At 35.9% G+C, this 18,312-nt stretch overlaps 2 protein-coding genes across 2 annotated transcripts; both read left to right on the forward strand.

Annotated features, from left to right (window-relative positions):
• The first annotated feature begins 345 nt into the window (after positions 1–345).
• LOC126692920 (uncharacterized) lies at positions 346–2,035 on the forward strand. Its single transcript, XM_050388728.1, has one exon. It carries the CDS (start codon positions 774–776, stop codon positions 1,797–1,799), a length of 1,026 nt encoding a protein of 341 aa, XP_050244685.1. The 5' UTR covers positions 346–773; the 3' UTR covers positions 1,800–2,035.
• Positions 2,036–5,858: 3,823 nt separating this feature from the next.
• LOC126692921 (uncharacterized) lies at positions 5,859–10,983 on the forward strand. The gene is made up of 3 exons (XM_050388729.1): positions 5,859–6,276; positions 6,386–7,001; positions 9,728–10,983. The coding sequence occupies exons 1-3, from the start codon at positions 5,951–5,953 to the stop codon at positions 10,802–10,804; spliced, it is 2,019 nt and encodes a 672-aa protein (XP_050244686.1). The 5' UTR covers positions 5,859–5,950; the 3' UTR covers positions 10,805–10,983.
• Positions 10,984–18,312: the final 7,329 nt, after the last annotated feature.

Raw genomic sequence — 18,312 nt, forward strand, 5'->3', positions numbered from 1 at the left:
TTTTTTTTAATAAAAAAAATTATATAAAATTTAATAGTTTTAAAATTAGTAACTTTACATGTGTCGAGACTCCTTTAAATATTAGTATATATAGTTTTAAAAACCGGACTAAATCGGCTGATTCAATCAGTTCAACCGAAAACTGACACCAAGGCGATGACTCCTATTCAATAAAAAGCTTCAAAACGGGGTAAAAGTAAAACCGAGAACCGTGACCAAATTGGTTGTTTTGAACATCATACCGATCTTTAAAACACAGAATCAGCGGAGGGGGAATCAAGTGTTTCCACTTTCACTGATGCAACTATGAAAATTTGGATGACCAGCAAACAGAGACAAATCAGTAAACCGCGCCACTATCATCCTAAAAATGTTAACGGCTGGCTTCCAACTTGACACCTGTTACGAAATAAAAATTCAATTTGATCCTTAAACAAAATTGTAGCCCTGAAATTCAACTAAATTACACTACAACCGGAACAAGTAACTTCACAATCGAAAGGTAACAGAAACCCCAATCAATCTCAATCTCAATCTCAAGCACTCCATTATTTGTATTTGTATTTGTATTTTTATTTTGGCGGAATCAAAGGCCCAAAAAACACAAACCTCAAATCAAAATTCAAATTCCAAAAACCTCAACTCAAATCAAACAAAACGAATCTAACATAGCCCACTTCATCACTCTTCCTACACTGCCCAACTCTCAACGTATTGGAGCCAGCCAATCGGGGTTTAGGGTAGGGTTAGGGTTTTTTTTTTTTTTGACAAAGATGAAAGCTTCACTGAAATTCCGTGAAGACCAAAAGCCACTGCTCAGAGCCAAAGTTCCTCTCAGCATCTTAGGCTTGCCGTTTCAGTCCGGAGTTATTGCCGGTGAGTCCAAGGAGCTCACTCTCAACCTCGGTACCTTCTTCGAATCTGGGCCGTCGATTAAGATCGCTTACCGTCCCAATGACACGTGGAATCCTTTCTCTCTCGTGGTTAAGACTGGTACGGGTCCGTTTGGCTCGCCGATTTCTAGCTCCATGCTTATGAGTGCTGAGTTCAATTTGATTGGGCGTGGAAACCCTAGCTTTATGCTTCACTTCAAGCCTCAGTTTGGGGATTTTTCTATCAAGAAGTCGCAGTCTTCGGTTTTTGATGGGAAGCTTGTTAAGTCGCTGAACGGCGCCGTTCCGGAGGACGATTCGTCGATTGAGGTCGTGGAGAAGCCGTTTATGAACGGTGCGTTTTCCAAGACGGCACTGGCGGTGGATTCGACGGCGGGAACGATTGCCGGGTTGTTCTCCGGTATTGAGGTGGCAGCGAGGACGTCGTTGCCGGTGCGGGGACGCGCTGTTGTGAATTTCCGGTGGGGAGTCAGGGTTCCGGCGGAGGTGAAGAGCGTCGGTGAGAATCCGAATCCGAATCCAACGGCTGGGATTTCTTTCCTAAAGATTCCCTTTTTGGTGATGAACAAGATCGGGATCGAACACGTGGACGGCGGGGATTCAAAGAAGAAGACGACGACGAGTCCGGATGTGAATTTTCCAGCGAGCGGTGACGTGGCGGAAGCTTGTTTTACGGTTAAACGGCAGTTGGAGATATTGCACGCCGAGAACGGGTTGTTGAAGAAGGCCGTGGAGGATCTCCGGCGAGAATTCAAATCGGTCGGAGATTCAAGCTCCGGTGAAAGAAATGGAAATAAATCATCTGGCGGGAAATTCGATAGGCGAAACAATGACAAGAAATCGAATGAAGGTGATGTGAATGAAGAACTGAAGAAAGCTTTGATGGGAGCTACTGCTGGTTCTTGAATTTGTCGATATTTATTTTTTTGGTATTATTAAATTGCAGTATCAATTTTATGAGTTTTCATACTACTTGTTGGTTTGGTTTGGTTTGGTTTGGTTAGTGGTTAGTCATGTCACAAATGAGAAAGATGCGTCTGTTATGTATATTGTGTTTTGTTTTGGGGCTATGCACTTTTAACAAATTTAAGTTTTGAGTAAAAATTAGAACTTCAACTCCTATGGGGTCGTCGTTTTGTTCATGACTGTTGAATGTTTAGCACAATCCATACAGATACAATGCAGCAAAAAGTTTTCAGCAAACTATGAAGTAATAATATTTGATGCCATTTTCCAGATTTGCTCCATTTTATAAGTTGTCTCTTGTTGAGCCGCTTGATTTTCGTGTAAATGGCAAGTTGACAAATACGGTTAATGACAATAGACATACAGATCTACTAAAAGCATTGGCATCATATTATACATAAAAAAAAATTATTTTATATATTTTAAAATATCATTTTAAAATATTTTATACAAGGCATCTCTTATTTTATCGCACCACCCATTAAAATAAGTTAAAAAAACTCTTTACCCTTTGTTAAAAAGACAAAACAGGAAACACAACCCTAACACTGCTAAACCCACCCACCCGCCACCTAACCCATCTATCAGAACCCACTCACCATTGAATTTGCCCATTTGAACTCACCGATAGTCTAACCTACCCATCACCATTTGAATGCTTGAACCCACCCATTATCATTTGAACCCATTCATTGCCAAACCCACCCATCAAATCACTGAAAAAAAAAAAGAAAAAAAAAAAAACCACTGCAAGAGAGAGATTGGTGGTGCGTGAGATGGTAGTTTGGCAAGGCTGAGAGTGAAAGTGAGAGAGGAAGAGAGAAGTAGAGTGAGAGTGAGAGAAGAAAGGATGAGAGGTTAGAGTACGAGAATCAAGAGATTTAGTTGTGAGTGACGAGAGAGGAGATAGAAAAGAGATTTTTTTTAAAAAAATTTACAATTCCTACCGGTACGGTTCCAAACTATTCTTCAATGCAATTTTTTTTAGTATTTAGAACATATGATATGAGAGGTTTTTTTTGGTGTTTGGTGTGCCAAATGCTAAAAATTTAGTATTTGGCACACTTGATACTAATGCTCTAATAATTAATCAATCAGAAAAGAGAAGTGGTCTTTATTTTTGGCATTGGAAGAGGAAAGTTTTGAAATTCTAGTTCAAAATTTTGTGGAGGGATTTGAGTTGTCGAATAGGACAAATTTATGTTGTCATATGACTCATATCCTCTCTCTCTTTTCCAGCCCAACTTTGCTTGTCACATTCTTTCAAATATCATGAAATGTATATTGGATTAATTTTGTAGGCTTTTAATGGAAAACAATAAACCAAAATATCCATAGGGATTAATAATTCAAATAAAAAAATCTATTATATCGAGTTTTACATTGAATTATAAAGAAGACTTTTGTAAATTTGGGATGAAAAGATAAATTTTTTTTTTTTTGGTAGGTTTCTCCTTAATATATATATATATACACACACACTCACAAATAATTCTTGATCTGAATTCTGTATTTCAATCTTTTATCTATTACATTAACATAAAATAAACTGGGCTCTTGCAAAATTTGCTTTCCCGCGTGTTTAGTATCTTGTATAATGATTTCAATCCAATGTGTTATATGTTTTTGGGCCTAGTCCGATGCGCTATTCACCCCTTTGGAAGGGGAAAGTAGTGAGACCTATGGTGGGCCTCAAGATGGGCTTAATACATATATATAGAATTGCAACGGGGCAAAAATGGCCCATTACCATCAATTTTCAAAATAATTTGCCCAGAAACACTGTTTCTGAACTATAAAACAATGTACCACTTTTTTGGGTACTCGAGCTTGGTGAGCTCGAGTACCATGTTTTTTTAATCCACTGTCGTCCTATATTCAAGGAGCCCTATAGTGGCGTTTTTAAGCCCTATAGTGACGTTTTCGGACCCTATAGCGGCGTTTTTAAGCCCCCATACCAGGTTAAGGGGCCCTATAGTGACGTTTTCGGGCCCTATAGCGGCGTTTTCCTGCAAAATTTTTTTTATAAGTCCCCATAACAGGTTCAAGGGGCCCTATAGTGGCGTTTTTAAGCCCTATAGTGACGTTTTTGGGCCCTATAGCGGCGTTTTCCTGCAAAATTTTTTTACAAGTCCCCATAACAGGTTCAAGGGGCCCTATAGTGGCGTTTTTTGGCCCGAAAACGTCACTATAGGGCTTAAAAACGCCACTATAAGGCTCCTTGAATATGGGGCGATAGTGGATTAAAAAACATGGTACTCGAGCTTGGCAAGCTCGAGTACCTAAAAAAGTGGTATATTGCTATATAGTTTGGAAACAGTGTTTCTGGGCAAATTATTTTGAAAATTGATGGTAATGGGCCATTTTTGCCATTGCAACGGTGTATTTACTTTGATCTGGGTGGACAATAATTGGATTGAGAGTCCATGGAAGGGCTTACTCCAACACAGCGCTACATTGTAAAAGTCATCCAGAATCCCTTTTCAACAAAATACGAGTCATAAATTTACACCAAAGTCATGAGGCCAACAAAATTAGGTTTTGAGTTCGAAGTTCTAGCAGTAACATACCTAACCAAAAGAAAATGACACGTAGGATGAAACAGAGTACTCTTCTGGTGTGCGGTGGTGGATCTTGTCATAAATTTAATTAGTGAGATATTTTATTTTGAAGGTGAGATAACGGAGTATCATATCATTATACTTCTAAAATATTTTATAATTACTTCCTTCGTTTAATAATAGAAAAATTGTAATAAAAAAAAAAAGGTCAAATGTGTTGTAGTTGTTATTTCTATTCCACTCATTCTATCTTTTAGTGATTTGGTGATGCAATGTCTATTGAACTAGGTTCATTGTTGAGAGATCAATCATTAATGCAATTTGTTATGTTACATTTATTATCAGACTAAGACACCAATTGGTTTTTGGTGTAGGTGGATATTGAACTCTAAATATCTTATTTAACTATAAAAACTTTACCAGTTGAGCTAACTGAAATTCATACACTCTCTTATAATTAGTACCCTATGGAAGCTATAAATTAGAAGAGAAAATAAACACTCTAGCTATAAGGGTCCGTGTTGGTGCTTATATTAATGTGAAGCTTTTAACTCTTGACTTTAGAGTGATTTATTGACATTGATTAGTGTGACCAATCTAGCTAGTTCAACATTTATTCATAGTAAACATGACTACTACTACTACTACGTGTTCAACAATTAATCTTAAAAGATCCACTCTCTTAATGTTTTTCGGAACAAAAATAAGGGATTTGATTTTTGGGATTTAAAATGATGCCACATCGCTACTCCGTAGCCATGTAGGCATTGAAAATAATAATAGTTAATAGAAAAATTAGTTGCGTTTATTTTTAAATTTGAGGAATCAAAATTGCTTAGTTGAAATTTAAAGAACTAATTGCATTCACTTAACAAACTTCAAGAACCAGTAATATATTTTGGCCTAAAAAAATTCATAAATAATTACAAATAAAATTGTTTACATGTATTTTAAGTTAATAAACTAAATAGTTTATAAGTCACCAAGAGGTTGAATGAGATTTTCCAAAATAGTTTAGTGGAGATAGAAAATTTTTTTTTTTTTTGAAGAATATTCGTTTAGAAAATTTTTTTAGAAAATATTTATTAAAAAAAAAGTAATTAATTTTTTTAAAATCTTTATATTTTTCATAAAAATAATATCAAAAAATTTCTAAAATAATTTTATATAAAAAAAACTAAAATAGTCAATTAACAAATATTCTAAGTTCTAACAATATTAACTCTATAAACAATCAAATCAAAGTAAATACTAAATGTTTTTTTTTTTTTTTTTTTGATAGGAGTAAATACTAAATGTTAAATAAGGTATGTTTGGCCGACAAAAGTAAGTCATCGATGAATCGTATCGCGTGGTAGATAACAGTGCCTCTAAATATAGGCCGTAAAGGCGCAGTCGAGGAATAAATTAAAAACAAACAGAAGAAGAGAGAGTAACAAACAAAGTATAAAAAGAAAAAGAAAAAAAGAAAAGAGAAATGAAATAAAGCCCTAGCAACAGCATATAGCTAAGGAAAGCCCAATAAAATTCATGAAACGCGGAGAAGTTAAAAGGAGGGAAAAAGTTTTCATGGAAAAACAAAGCTTTCCCGAGAAACAAACATGGGGTACGTGGGAAGAGCTTCTGCTAGCTTGCGCCGTTCACCGTTACGGCACGGAGAGTTGGGACTCCGTCTCGGCGGAGCTCCGAAAGCGGAGCACCACCACGCTCCACCACGCCCTCACACCTCACAGCTGTAAACAAAAGTACCTCGACCTCCAACGCCGTTTCAACCAAAACGACCATCTCGACGAGCTGCGAAAGCTACGCGTCGCCGAACTCAAACGCGAAGTCCAACGTTATGATCTTTCTATCGTGTAAATTTTTTTTTTTGAAAAAAAAATAAAAAAAAATGAAAAAGAAATTCAAGTTTAACGAGTAGTGAAATTTTTTACCAAGTTTAAAAGTTTTTGTGTTATTGATTAGGTCTCTGCAATTAAAAGTGAAGGAATTGACAGAAGAGCACGTGCAGGAAGATGAGAAAGCAACAGAAAAATCGGATCTGAAAATTATTGTAGAGGACGAAAACGAAGCCAAGGATGCCGAACCGGTAAATACGTCGCCGGAAAACGATGCCGGTGAAGTCGCTCCGTGTGGAGATTCCTATAAAGAATCGAATTCTACAGATCCGAAAAGTGAGGTACCCGAAACCGGAGGCGAGGAGACCGAAAAGGAAGCGGAACAAGTCGAACCGGTGGGCGGAGGATCCGGACCGGTTGAGGAGGCTGCTAGACCGGTTGTGGAGGATTCGTATAACGGTAGCTCGGATACGGTGGTGAAGGGATCGGCGGCGGAGGAGAAGGGGAAACTCGGTGGAGAATCGGGCGAGTTGTGGGAATCGGTTTCGGAATCGAAAGGAGAAGGAGGAGAAGAAGCAACGAAAGAGAGTAACAGTGATGTGCAGAGCTCGGCGTGTAATGAGGATCAATCTCCAGCTACTACAAAGCCAAGCTCCGTTCAATCTCATCCGTTGATTTATTTCCTCGATACACTTCGCTCTCACTGCTCTGACTCATTTTTTGAGTGCCGACTCCAAACCCAGGTATTATTATTATTTTTAATTAATTTTCTCTAATTATTTTTTTCATCTTCTTAATTTTACCGATTTAAGATAAAAAAAAAAAAGAGAGAAAGTTTTTAATTTTTAATTTAGCGACCGACCGTACATGACGTTTTAATTCAATCTTTTGGTGATTTGGACCTACCGTTTCTTTAAAAAAATAAAACACGTATTTGTAAGTATAAAGGTTAGATATATACAAAATATCCTTCAATTTTATAGAGAAATATCACTTCACCCAACATGGTGGTAGAGATCGTCAATTTGGTTTAGATGGACATGGGGCATGGGACGATATAAAGAAACCGAATTTCACTGATGGGTTATCACTTATCATTTGAACCCTACTTAAAAAAAAAAAAAAAAAAAAAAAAAAAAAAAACCGAATTTCAATAATTTTATTGAATGTGCTAGTGTTTTACTTTATTGAAGATTAATGAATAACATGGTTTATACGAAATTTTTGTCACGTCATTAATAGCTTTGAATGCTATTATTATTATTATTAATTTATTATCATGTATGCATTATATTATTTATTTAAATTTGTTAATTTTTAACAAAATATACTAATAAAATGTTGGATTTGTTATAAACTTAAGTCTGATCGAAAGTCTTAGGATTAACTTGATCTCAAAGTTGAAACTATCACCACCGCCCATTCCTGGTAAAGTGGTTACTCCACAAGTATAAATGCTTGCGGGGGATATAGGGGGTAAGAGTTGGGATTCAAGTCTTCAGGAGAAAGTTTCACACACATATACACAGATTACATTAGAGTAGAAATTTTATCTTGTATAAAAAAAGTTGAAACTATGTGATTTTTTCGCAATAAATCAATATAATATAAATATATAGTTATATATAGATAATAAAATATATATTGCCTAATTTAAAATTTTATTTTAGTATTAGCAAAAAATTGATACTAGTACTGATATTAAAAGATGTAATATTAGTATACTACGTGTATATTACATTTTTAAAATCAAAAAATATAATTATAAAATTGCTTATGTTAATTTTACAAATGATTATTTATAAACGGAAGGATTGAAGTTTCAAATTTTGGAGTAATACATATGAGTTTTTACTTTTTACTTGTATATCTTGCTGGTATAAATGGCATACGTTTTATTAGTCATATGAGTTTTTTACTATATAATATATTAGTACTCAAATTACCAAGAGACCACCTACCAAAACCCTTTTAATAATAGGCTGGTGAGGATAGTTTGATGGTTTCGGCTCATTCTAAAATCTAAATAAATAAATGATAAATGATAGATCCACATGAACATGACGTGTGCCCAGTGGCCACTTTCCCCGGGCCCCAGAGCAGATATATGCGTTTGTGGTCCTTTCCCCGATTAGGTTCTTGGTCATTTGAATTTGAAGTAGATGTACCAAATATTCACTTTGTGCATTAACGATGTATTTAATAAGAGACTTTAATTGGTTGTATCAATCCATTTTTTATTAAAACAAAGTTTTACTTCTTGTAAAAGTAGATGTAAAATTAATGTAATTGATTTTACAAGCTTTCACGTAATCAATTTATTGGCGGAGGAATTTTTTTCTTTCGTGTAAGATTTTTTCCTGGTCAGTGGCACTAATGACTAAACTAATGGAGTTGGTGGTCCAAGTGTTACCACTATTGGGCCCAATTTATAACCGTTACTTCTCTGAGCCAATCAGAAACGAAAGTGTGGATGACTTGACTAGGAAGAAAGGATGTCTCTCAATTTGGCCAATTGAGTCTCAGCTTTAATTGGATCATAATCATTTATATATATGAATATATCCTCTAAGTTTCAAAAAAAAAAAAAAAAAAAAAAAAAATCCTCTACGACGTTTATATATACCTGAAGTATTTTGGTCTGGAAAATTGGAAAAGTCTATTTCATTGACTTGGGTCGCGCCAGGTATATGGTATGACCTTTTTGACTTGTACAGTTATACTGCAATTTTTTTTTTTCAAAAACTAATGCTACTTAATTAAATTATTTTACAATATTTTTATAAATTATTTATGTGGTAAATTATTTCTTGTTATCATCTGGTGAGCTAAGATAATATTCTTACTTATTAATAACAATATACTGCTAGTTTGTAAAATAGTTTGTCCGATTAACGTTTTATTTTATTTTATGCTTACACTGCGTGAATCGGTGAATGCTCCTTTATTCCTTTGTCCCCACTTTGTTCCCAAGTCCCGTCAATAGAATTGACTGACAAACCTTTTTTATCCACTGCATTTTTTACTTTTCTTTGTTTGGAGTACGGGAGAATAGTCCTTGATCTAATAATTTTCTATTGATAAATTACATAGTTGGATTTACCCCCAAAAAAATAAAAGGTTGGAAAGATATTTAACGTGCCAGTAAAAATTGAGATTGAATCTCATAATTCTAAAAAAACACCCATACTGGACTAACCCCATATGTTGGAACCTAAAATTAGGTTAACCATCTCTGTGTGTGTGTTTTTGGCAGTTGCAGCCCCTCATTGTTATTTGTTATTTGTTATTTGTCTACTTTGTGCATTAACGATTAACATTATATTTTCTTTGTTATTTGTCTCCTTTTAACCTGACTTTTGTCTCTCTTTATTGTGCCTCCATTGGGTATCTAAATTCATTTTCACGTGGAAGACTTGCGTACTTTGATCATGTGCGATGATTTGAGCATGGGTTTTGAATACTGCAGGAAACATCCAATTACACAAGCTTGATTCGGCAACATGTAGACCTCAAAACAATTCAAACAAGGCTTGAAGAAGGTTACTATTCAGGTAATGACAGCAAGTTCTTTCGTGATCTGTTGCTTCTCTTCAACAATGCCATTTTCTTCTTTGACAAGAAGTCCTCAGAATTCAAGTCTGCCATCAAGCTTCGACAAATTGTTATAAACGAAATGTCTTCCAAGATTAACCTTAAGCCAGATCCCGAGCGAAAAGAAGAAGAAAAGCCGGTGCCATCTTTGCCCCAGTGTATAAAATCCGATCCAGAACCATCGGATTCTTTGCTACTTAAAACGAAGATATCAATCCCTCTTACTGCCTGTCGCAAACGCAGCTCAATCACTGCAAAAGCATTGGCATCATCATCTTCAGGACCAGACAAGAAAAAAGAGCAGATGGCCACATTGAAGGATGAAAAACCCGTTGTAGAATTGAATCAACATGATAAATCCTCTGACAAAACTGAGGAAAATCGTGTCACGAAAAAGAGAACAAGAGAAAGATCTAAAACCAATTCAAGAAGCTCAAGCAAAAACAGAAACAGGGGCCGTACTAATCCAAACACGAACAAGAATTCGGATGCCAATTCAAACTCTGGCTTTTCAACCAAGGGAGTGTCTGAGAATGAGAATTCTGAGTCTAGGCATGAGAAGGAGAAAAAGAATACCACTACCACCTTTAATGCTACTGCTAAGAAGAAAAGCGCAGCAAATTTCTTGAATAGAATGAAGCGAAACTCATCGTCCCCTAATGGCTCGTCATTGCTAGAGACATTGAAGAGTTGTGATAATAGCAAAGGAGGAGCTGAGCAGAAGAAAAATGGTAATGGCAAGGGTGATTTGCGTAAAGAGCAAACCTCCTCGCGAAAAGGTTCTAGAGGTAAACAAGAGAAGATGCAAGAGAGCCCCGGAAAAAGGAATGTTGGACGGCCGCCAAAGAGGGCGGCGGCACCATCTCCGGCTCTTCCAGCTAAAAGGGGTAGGGACGCTGGTGAAACGGAGGCAGGTTCTTCAAGGCATTCAAAGAAACGTTCAAGGAAGTGATTGTAGTTTTCATAATGTTGTTGTCGTTTTAAGGTTATCTTATAACAACACGTTTGTTATTTATTTTATTTTTTTCACGCCTCTATTTATTTCCTTTTAACTTATGTAGGGGTTGTAGAGTACAAATCATGTCAAATTTCTAATTGTATCTAATGTTGTTGATTACATATGTAGCTCTATCTTGCCGTCCAATCTTAGATTCTTAGCAACAGCCAACAATTGCAAGTATCTCTGACAATCAATTTAGGCACATTCCTAGAGTACAAGTATGTTATCGTTATCGTGCCGATACAAATTTTGCATTATTTTACGAATGACGTGCCCGGATAAAGAATCCAGAACCCAATCTTAAGAGTGAGACACTCAAAAACTCAAAAGCAAGATATTCTGCAATGGCTCTCGATCCGTGATCCTCACTTGGAACTTACCTTTGTAATAAAGTAACTAATAATGAACTACATTATTGATTGGCTGCTTTTTTTTTTTTTTAAAGAGTTTATCCTACGATTTAAAGGAAAAATCTTAAATGTACAATCCCATCATTTAAAATTCCAACAATTATATATGTTTTTTTTTTTTTTTTTTTGGAGAAAGAAGTCATCCCTGGTATTATTTAATTGCTGGAAAATCAGCGGATACTACACCAGAAACTACATAATCAATTATATATGTTAATTGTTAGGAAAGGAGATGGAATTTGTGAACTTTATTGATTTATTCATCCATAGCCTTATTAGGACATAGGTCTTTTTGTACCAGTAAATTGTGTCAATATTAATTAATTAATTAATTTTTGATGAAATATTAATTAATTATTTTTGTAATATCTTTATGAGAATTAAACCATCTCATGAGATGGTTTAACAATGTGATATAGTCTACTTTTCTTTTACTAATTATAGATGGAACTTGTAGCAATAAATTAACTCTACAAATTGATTCAAACAATCTCTAAGGGAAAATTTGTTTTTCTTCTTCTAGTTTGATTAAATTTGAAAATTACAAATTGAAAGATTGAAAAAGGCCAACTTAACGCCAAATTTTTTGATTATAAATACTACATCCAAATACACGGATTGATTAGTTATATATATTTTTGAGAGAGAGAGAGAGAGGAGATGTCATTGTCATGTAATGAACTTTTCGCATATGCTTTCTAATTTAGAGAGAAAAAAAAGAAGCTTTTTTATAGATGCAAAATTATAACAAAAATTCTAGTATCACAACTTTTACCATTTATATAATTGGTTATGAGTGGCGAATACAAAATGATAGGATAATATAAAAATAATAAACAACTAAACACAATGTAATATATAATATTCTTTTAAAATAAAATAAAAACCTTATCACATGATATTGCTGTGGGCCTGTGGCAAAGTGTGTCAAATATATTAAGCGCTATAATTACTCAAACTATATTGTCAAAAACTTCCAACGGCATCAAAATTTGGGCCATGGCACTATCATTGATGTGGAAAGATTGTCCCTCGGCTCTTTTCAAAGGAAATGGGTTACATCAATGAAATGTTTTCATTGATGTAACCCATTTCCTTTGAAAAGAGCCCGGGGCAATCTATATATATATATGAAAAAAAGACAACGGTAATGTTAGTGTCAATTTGGTTTACAATGAAGCCATCCTAATCAGGGCAGTTCATGGTTCGGTTTGAGTTGAGTTTATGTCCAACTTAGAATCGACCCGTCAGATTTGGGTGGCAGAGAAGCTGACCCGCTGCCAATTGCCGAAAACCACGGGTCGAGTTGGTTTTGGTTCGGGTCGAGTGATTTTTCTCAGATCGAAACCAATGGAGATCAACGATGGCTGGATTTCTACGGATCTTGCTAGATCTGGCCAGATCTCGATGGATTTCATTGAGATTTGGCATGATCTGGTTGGATTTTCGTTTGGAGAGAGGAGGAGTCTAGTTGGGTCGGTTGGACTCGGTTTTTCATGCGAAGACCCGCCAACTGATCTACTGATTTCGGTTTCTAGACATGTAGACCTGTCGTCGACTATCACCAAAGTCGGGTCGAACGATTCTCGGTTTGGGTGTTTGGTTGGGTTGGTCGGGTGTGGGTCAAACTTGGACACCCCTATTCCTAACATAGGAACATGTTTTGGATGGAGAGGTTCATGTAAGGAATTAGAGGCAGCCACCAAATTAAAAGCTTCCATGCTCCCACTTCTAACCAAATCATCCAATGCATATGAATTTGCTTTGACAAGAGTTAAACCCATAGTTTTGACCAATTTGAAAACTATTAGAAAACTTGTTTTGGTTGGTAAAAAAAAATTGATTTTGATTTGTCAAAATACCAAATCTGTTTTGTAGTATAAAGAAAAAAGTGGTTTTTAGAGATAAAAATTTAGATCTGTGTTTATTACATAACATAAAGTCTTTTGATTTGAAAAGTATCATATCTGTTTTTTTAAGAACTAAAAAAAAAGTTTTTTTTTTTGGTTTGTAAAAGATCAGACCTGTTTTATGATAATAAGAAAGATGGTTTTTTTGATAACAGAAAAATCAAATATGTTTTTATGTTGTTAAAGAATGAAAAAGATTTTTTAAGAAGAGAGTTTCACTCATAATTTAAATTTATGCAACAGAAATTAAATAAAACAAACACAAACACAATCATGTTTAATCTTTTCATTTATTTCAAAATCTGCATATGCTAAAAAAAAATCAGTTCTGTATCTAAGAAAGGTACAAATCAGTTTTTAACTTAAGAAAGAAAAAAAAAAAAAATTAGATCTGCATCTAATAAAGATGCAGATCCATTTTTATTGGAAGAAAAACTCAGATCTACATCTAAGAAAGACGTAGATCCCTTTTTTGATTAAGAAAAAATTTAGATCTACATCTAATAAAGATGCAGATCTGTTTTTATTTCAAGAAAAAGAATTGTTCACATGCAGATTATTGACATTCAAGAAAGCGATTATAACAATTACATAAAAAAACAATCATGCTTTAAACAAAACAATGATGAACCATTCATGTTATGGATAAAAACATTCATTAACATAAAAAGAAGCATAAAAAAAGATAGGGTGATTGAAAACAACCTCTTGCATGAGCACTCCTCATTCTTGAGAGGATGTTTTAGGGTTCAAAGAAACTTATTCAGTTATCTTTGAAACCTAAAAACCCTAATTTTTGCAAAAAATCTTAGATAGGATCAGCAAATATCAGCAATTTGAGAGTCTCAAAACGTATGCCTCTCAGAGTGTCAAAAAAAAGGTGTTGAATTATGAGATTTAGTCTTTATTTATAGAGGCTAGAATACTCTAAAAAATAGCCCCAAAGTGTAGAAATCAAATCGGGACTCATCTTTCTATGAAAAGATCGAAAAGGGTGTGCCTTATCGTCACCTGAAGGCCATTGGGCTAAAGCCCAAAAGGAGGAAATTTGGCCATTTTAAAGTGCCATTCGGCACTCCAAAAGTGCCGAATGGTGTCCTTGGATGCCGAACACACTTTTGTGTTCAGGTGTGTGTGTTGGACTCTCCTTTTAGGGTTTTTTGATCGGGTCCTCGCACCTAGACGTGTTTTCATCCTTAGTCTATGATTTTTATCTCTTTTTTGGATATTTCAGGCTTTTTAAGAACAATTATCTTGTAGATAAATACCCTAAAATAAATCTTGATAAAGTTTAGATTATCCATAATTTTATTGTTATCCAATTTCTTTTATTCCTATGCATGCATCCCTATTTTAAACACTAATTATCAACCAATCACAAATTTTTTAATTAATTTTAATTGTTTAACCAATTAGAATAAATTAAATTAATTGTGTGTGGTTAACTCTACCTAGACCTAATGCATGCTAACTGTGCAAATTTGATCATGCGATATCTTTCGATCCGTTGGTCCGATTTGGAAATTGAATATACCATCGCGATTGTTAGAATCTCAAGATCATTTTTATGATATGCAATGAATGAATTAATGCAAGTAATGCAAGGACAAATTGATGCATGTAATGCAAGAACAAACTGATGCATGTAATGCAATCATGATTTTTGGAGTACATTGATGGTCATTCAAGTCATTCTCCTTGATTAAATCATGAGTGCAAAATTGAGTGTTTACACTTTGCAGCCTACATCTTTCTTAAGTTGGTGTGTTAGTCACGTACTGGGATCCGTGCATCGTTGGTTAGTCACGTACTGGGAGTCATGCATTGAACGGAGAGATTTCCGTTACAATACAAATCCAATTGGGTATTGGGGTAAGGGTTCAACTGTAGGTTGGTATTAGGTACTGGGATTCCTTTTACTTGTAACCGCTTGTTTTGATAATAGTGGATTCTCAGGAGTGGTGACATTAAATTTACCCGGTGGGGTTTTGCCTCGGAGGTTTTTCCCATTTGTAAACAAATCACCTGTGTCAAACTTATTTTTCACTGCATTTAACTTAGTTGGTGATTTGTTTGTCCTACCACGCTATTGCATGTTAAATTAACTTGATTAATTAACTTGGATAATTAATTGATTAATTTACTAAAGGGGTCAATACATTTTTGGCCTATCATAAACGTTTCTATAAAAAAGGGCGTCCGTTTCGGTTCGAAGCTATGTGGCTTAAGGATGATTCATATGAAGGGATTATTAAAGAATCTTAGGGGATGGGTCCAGCTTCATCTTCAGTTTGGGATTTTTCTAGCAAGCTCTCCACTTGTCAGGAAAATTTAAAGATTTGGAATTGTACCACTTTTGGGCATGTTCTTAATACTCTTACCAAGAAGCTCAAGGAGTTGCGCAGTGCAGAAGAATTGGATTGCTATAGAAACAACCCAAGCCAAATCTATGTGTTAAAGGATGAGATTCAGAAACTTAAGTCGAAAAAGGAAGCAATGTGAAAGCAAAGATCTCGCAATGCATGGTTGAAGGAGGGTGACGGTAACACTAGATATTTCCATTGTAGAGCTAATTAAAGAAATGACCGTAATCTTATATTGGGTCTGGAGGATGAGTTTGGTACCTAGGTGGAAGATGAAGGTCAAATGGGTAGAGTGGTGGAAGGTTATTTTGAAAGTATCTTTACTAGTTCAAATCCTTCGAGGTTTGATGATATCTTGGACGGATTGCAATCTGCCACTGTGGATGCTTCTCCGTTGAGGTTAGACTAAGACTTTCAGGCTGAGGAAGTTCACACCGCCCTCAAGAAAATGGCTCCTCTCACAGCTCCTAGCCCAGATGGCATGTCGCATATCTTTTATAAAACTTTCTGGAATATTGTGGGTGAGGATGTGACTACTGTTGTTCTTAATGCTTTAAACACAGGTATTATCCCTGAATCTATCAATACCACTTTCATATGCCTTATACCTAAGATTAAAAATCCAAAGAAAGTTTCAGATTTTAGGCCAATTAGCCTCTGCAATGTGATTTACAAATTGATTGCTAAGGTTGTGGTCAATCGATTAAAGAAGTTTTTAGCTCATACTATCCACGATTCCTAAAGTGTCTTCCTATCTGGTAGGCTCATGACTGATAATGTATTGGTGGCCTTTGAAATCCTCCACTATCTTAAGAGAAACACACAAGGGAAGTTGGGCCTTTTGGCACTCAAGTTGGATATGAGTAAAGCCTATGACAACGTGGAATGGGCTTTCTTGGAGAAAGTTATGCAGCAGTTGGTTTTGGAGGAGAGGATGGATAAAATTATTATGTCTTGTATTCAATCTATCTCCTATTCTGTACTTCTTAATGGACAATCGGTAGGAACATCAAACCAAGCCGAGGGCTTCGTCAGGGTGATCCTTTATCTCCCTATTTATTTTTATTATGTGCCAGGGGTTTGCAATTTTTTTTACAAAAAGCTAAGGTGAATGGTTCTATAAAAGGTGTAGCTATATGTCGAAATGGGCCTAGGATTTCTCATCTTTTTTTGTTTTTTTTTTTATTAATTTTTTTAATTTTACAAATGACAGTGTATTGTTTTGCCAGGCTACAAAAGTGAAGTGTTAGAAGATTCTTGATATTTTAGCTATCTATGAGTGTGGTTTGGGGCAAAAAATAAATAGGGACAAGACAAATATATTTTTTAGTTCTAATACTTCTCCTCAGGTTCAGACTAGTATCCAGCAGCTATTAGGAGTTCCGGCTATCTGTTAGTATGAGAAATATTTGGGGTTGCCAGCTCTAGTGGGTCAAGCCAAAAAACAGTCCTTTATTTACCTCAAAGAAAGGGCGTGGAGGAAGCTACAAGGTTGGAAAGAAAAATTACTTTCTCAAGCTAGGAGGGAGGTATTAATCAAGTCTGTCATTCAAGTTATTCCGACTTATACCATGAGTTGCTTTAAACTTCCAAAAGGGTTGATCAAGGAATTGGAGATTCTTATATGTAAGTTTTGGTGGGAGTACAGTGGAGATAGTAGAAAGGTATTGGGTTAAATGGGATAAACTTTGTGAGGTTAAGGAGGTGGGGGTTTTGGGTTTCAAGGAAATTGAAAAATTCAATGACGCTTTGCTTGCCAAAGAAGTGTGGCGTATGAATGATCAATAATCCAGATTCCCTCTGCCATAGGGTGTTCAAAGCTAGATTTTTTCCAGAAAGTTCCATCCTTGAGGTAAGGGACTCTAACTGTGGTTCCTATGCTTGGAAGAGCATACTCAGTGCTCGTGATGTAATTCGGAAGGGCATAGTTTGGTGTATTGGCAATGGGCAATTGGTGAGGATTAAACAGGATAAGTGGCTGCCAAATCAATCCAGCAGAACCCCCATTTCAGCTTTTCCAGAATTGCCCCAAGATGCTAAGGTTAGTGCTTTCATCAATTCTGAAAGTGGGGAATGGAAAAAGGAGGTTGTTCAGTCAAACTTTTTGCCACATGAAGCTGCAGCTATTCTGGGCATCCCTATCAGCAGTAGAGCCCCCCCTGACCGAATCATTTGGGCACTCACTCCATCAGGTCTGTTCTCTATAAGCATTGCTTACAAAATGCTTGCTTTGTGTGCATCAAATGAGCTTGCAGGTAGCTCCAACCCGGCCCCAACCAGGAGGTTTTGGAGAGGTATTAGGCAGCTACGAATGCCAAAAAAAAAATTCAACACTTCATCTAGAGAGCTTGTCACAATGCGTTAGCTGCCAAATTACCAATTCAATAGTGTGTGAACTGTGCAAGAGTCATGAGGAGGACACGATGAATGCTACCTGGTCTTGCAGGGAGATTGCCTGCTTATGGAACTCGTTCACATGGTTCCACCAAGTGGTCGCCTCCCCTCCATCAGATTTCACTGACTTGTTTTCCAGATTTTTGCAGGTACAAGATGACTTCAGCTCTGAAATTTTTTCTACCACAGCTTGGTTGATTTGCAACCGGAGAAACGCTCAGCATTTTGGCCGTCTAGTTCACCCTCTCGGAAATCTTTGCTCCATGGCGAGAAGCTTATTGCAGGAATTCGTAACTGCCTAGGAGTTTGAACTAGCCCTTCCCTTTCCTCCCGTGCTGTAGCAATGGCGTCCTCTAGAAGCCGATCATTTCAAGTTGAACTTT

Source organism: Quercus robur, chromosome 7 (genome assembly GCF_932294415.1).
Source record: "Quercus robur chromosome 7, dhQueRobu3.1, whole genome shotgun sequence".
In the NCBI taxonomy this organism is placed as follows: domain Eukaryota; kingdom Viridiplantae; phylum Streptophyta; class Magnoliopsida; order Fagales; family Fagaceae; genus Quercus; species Quercus robur.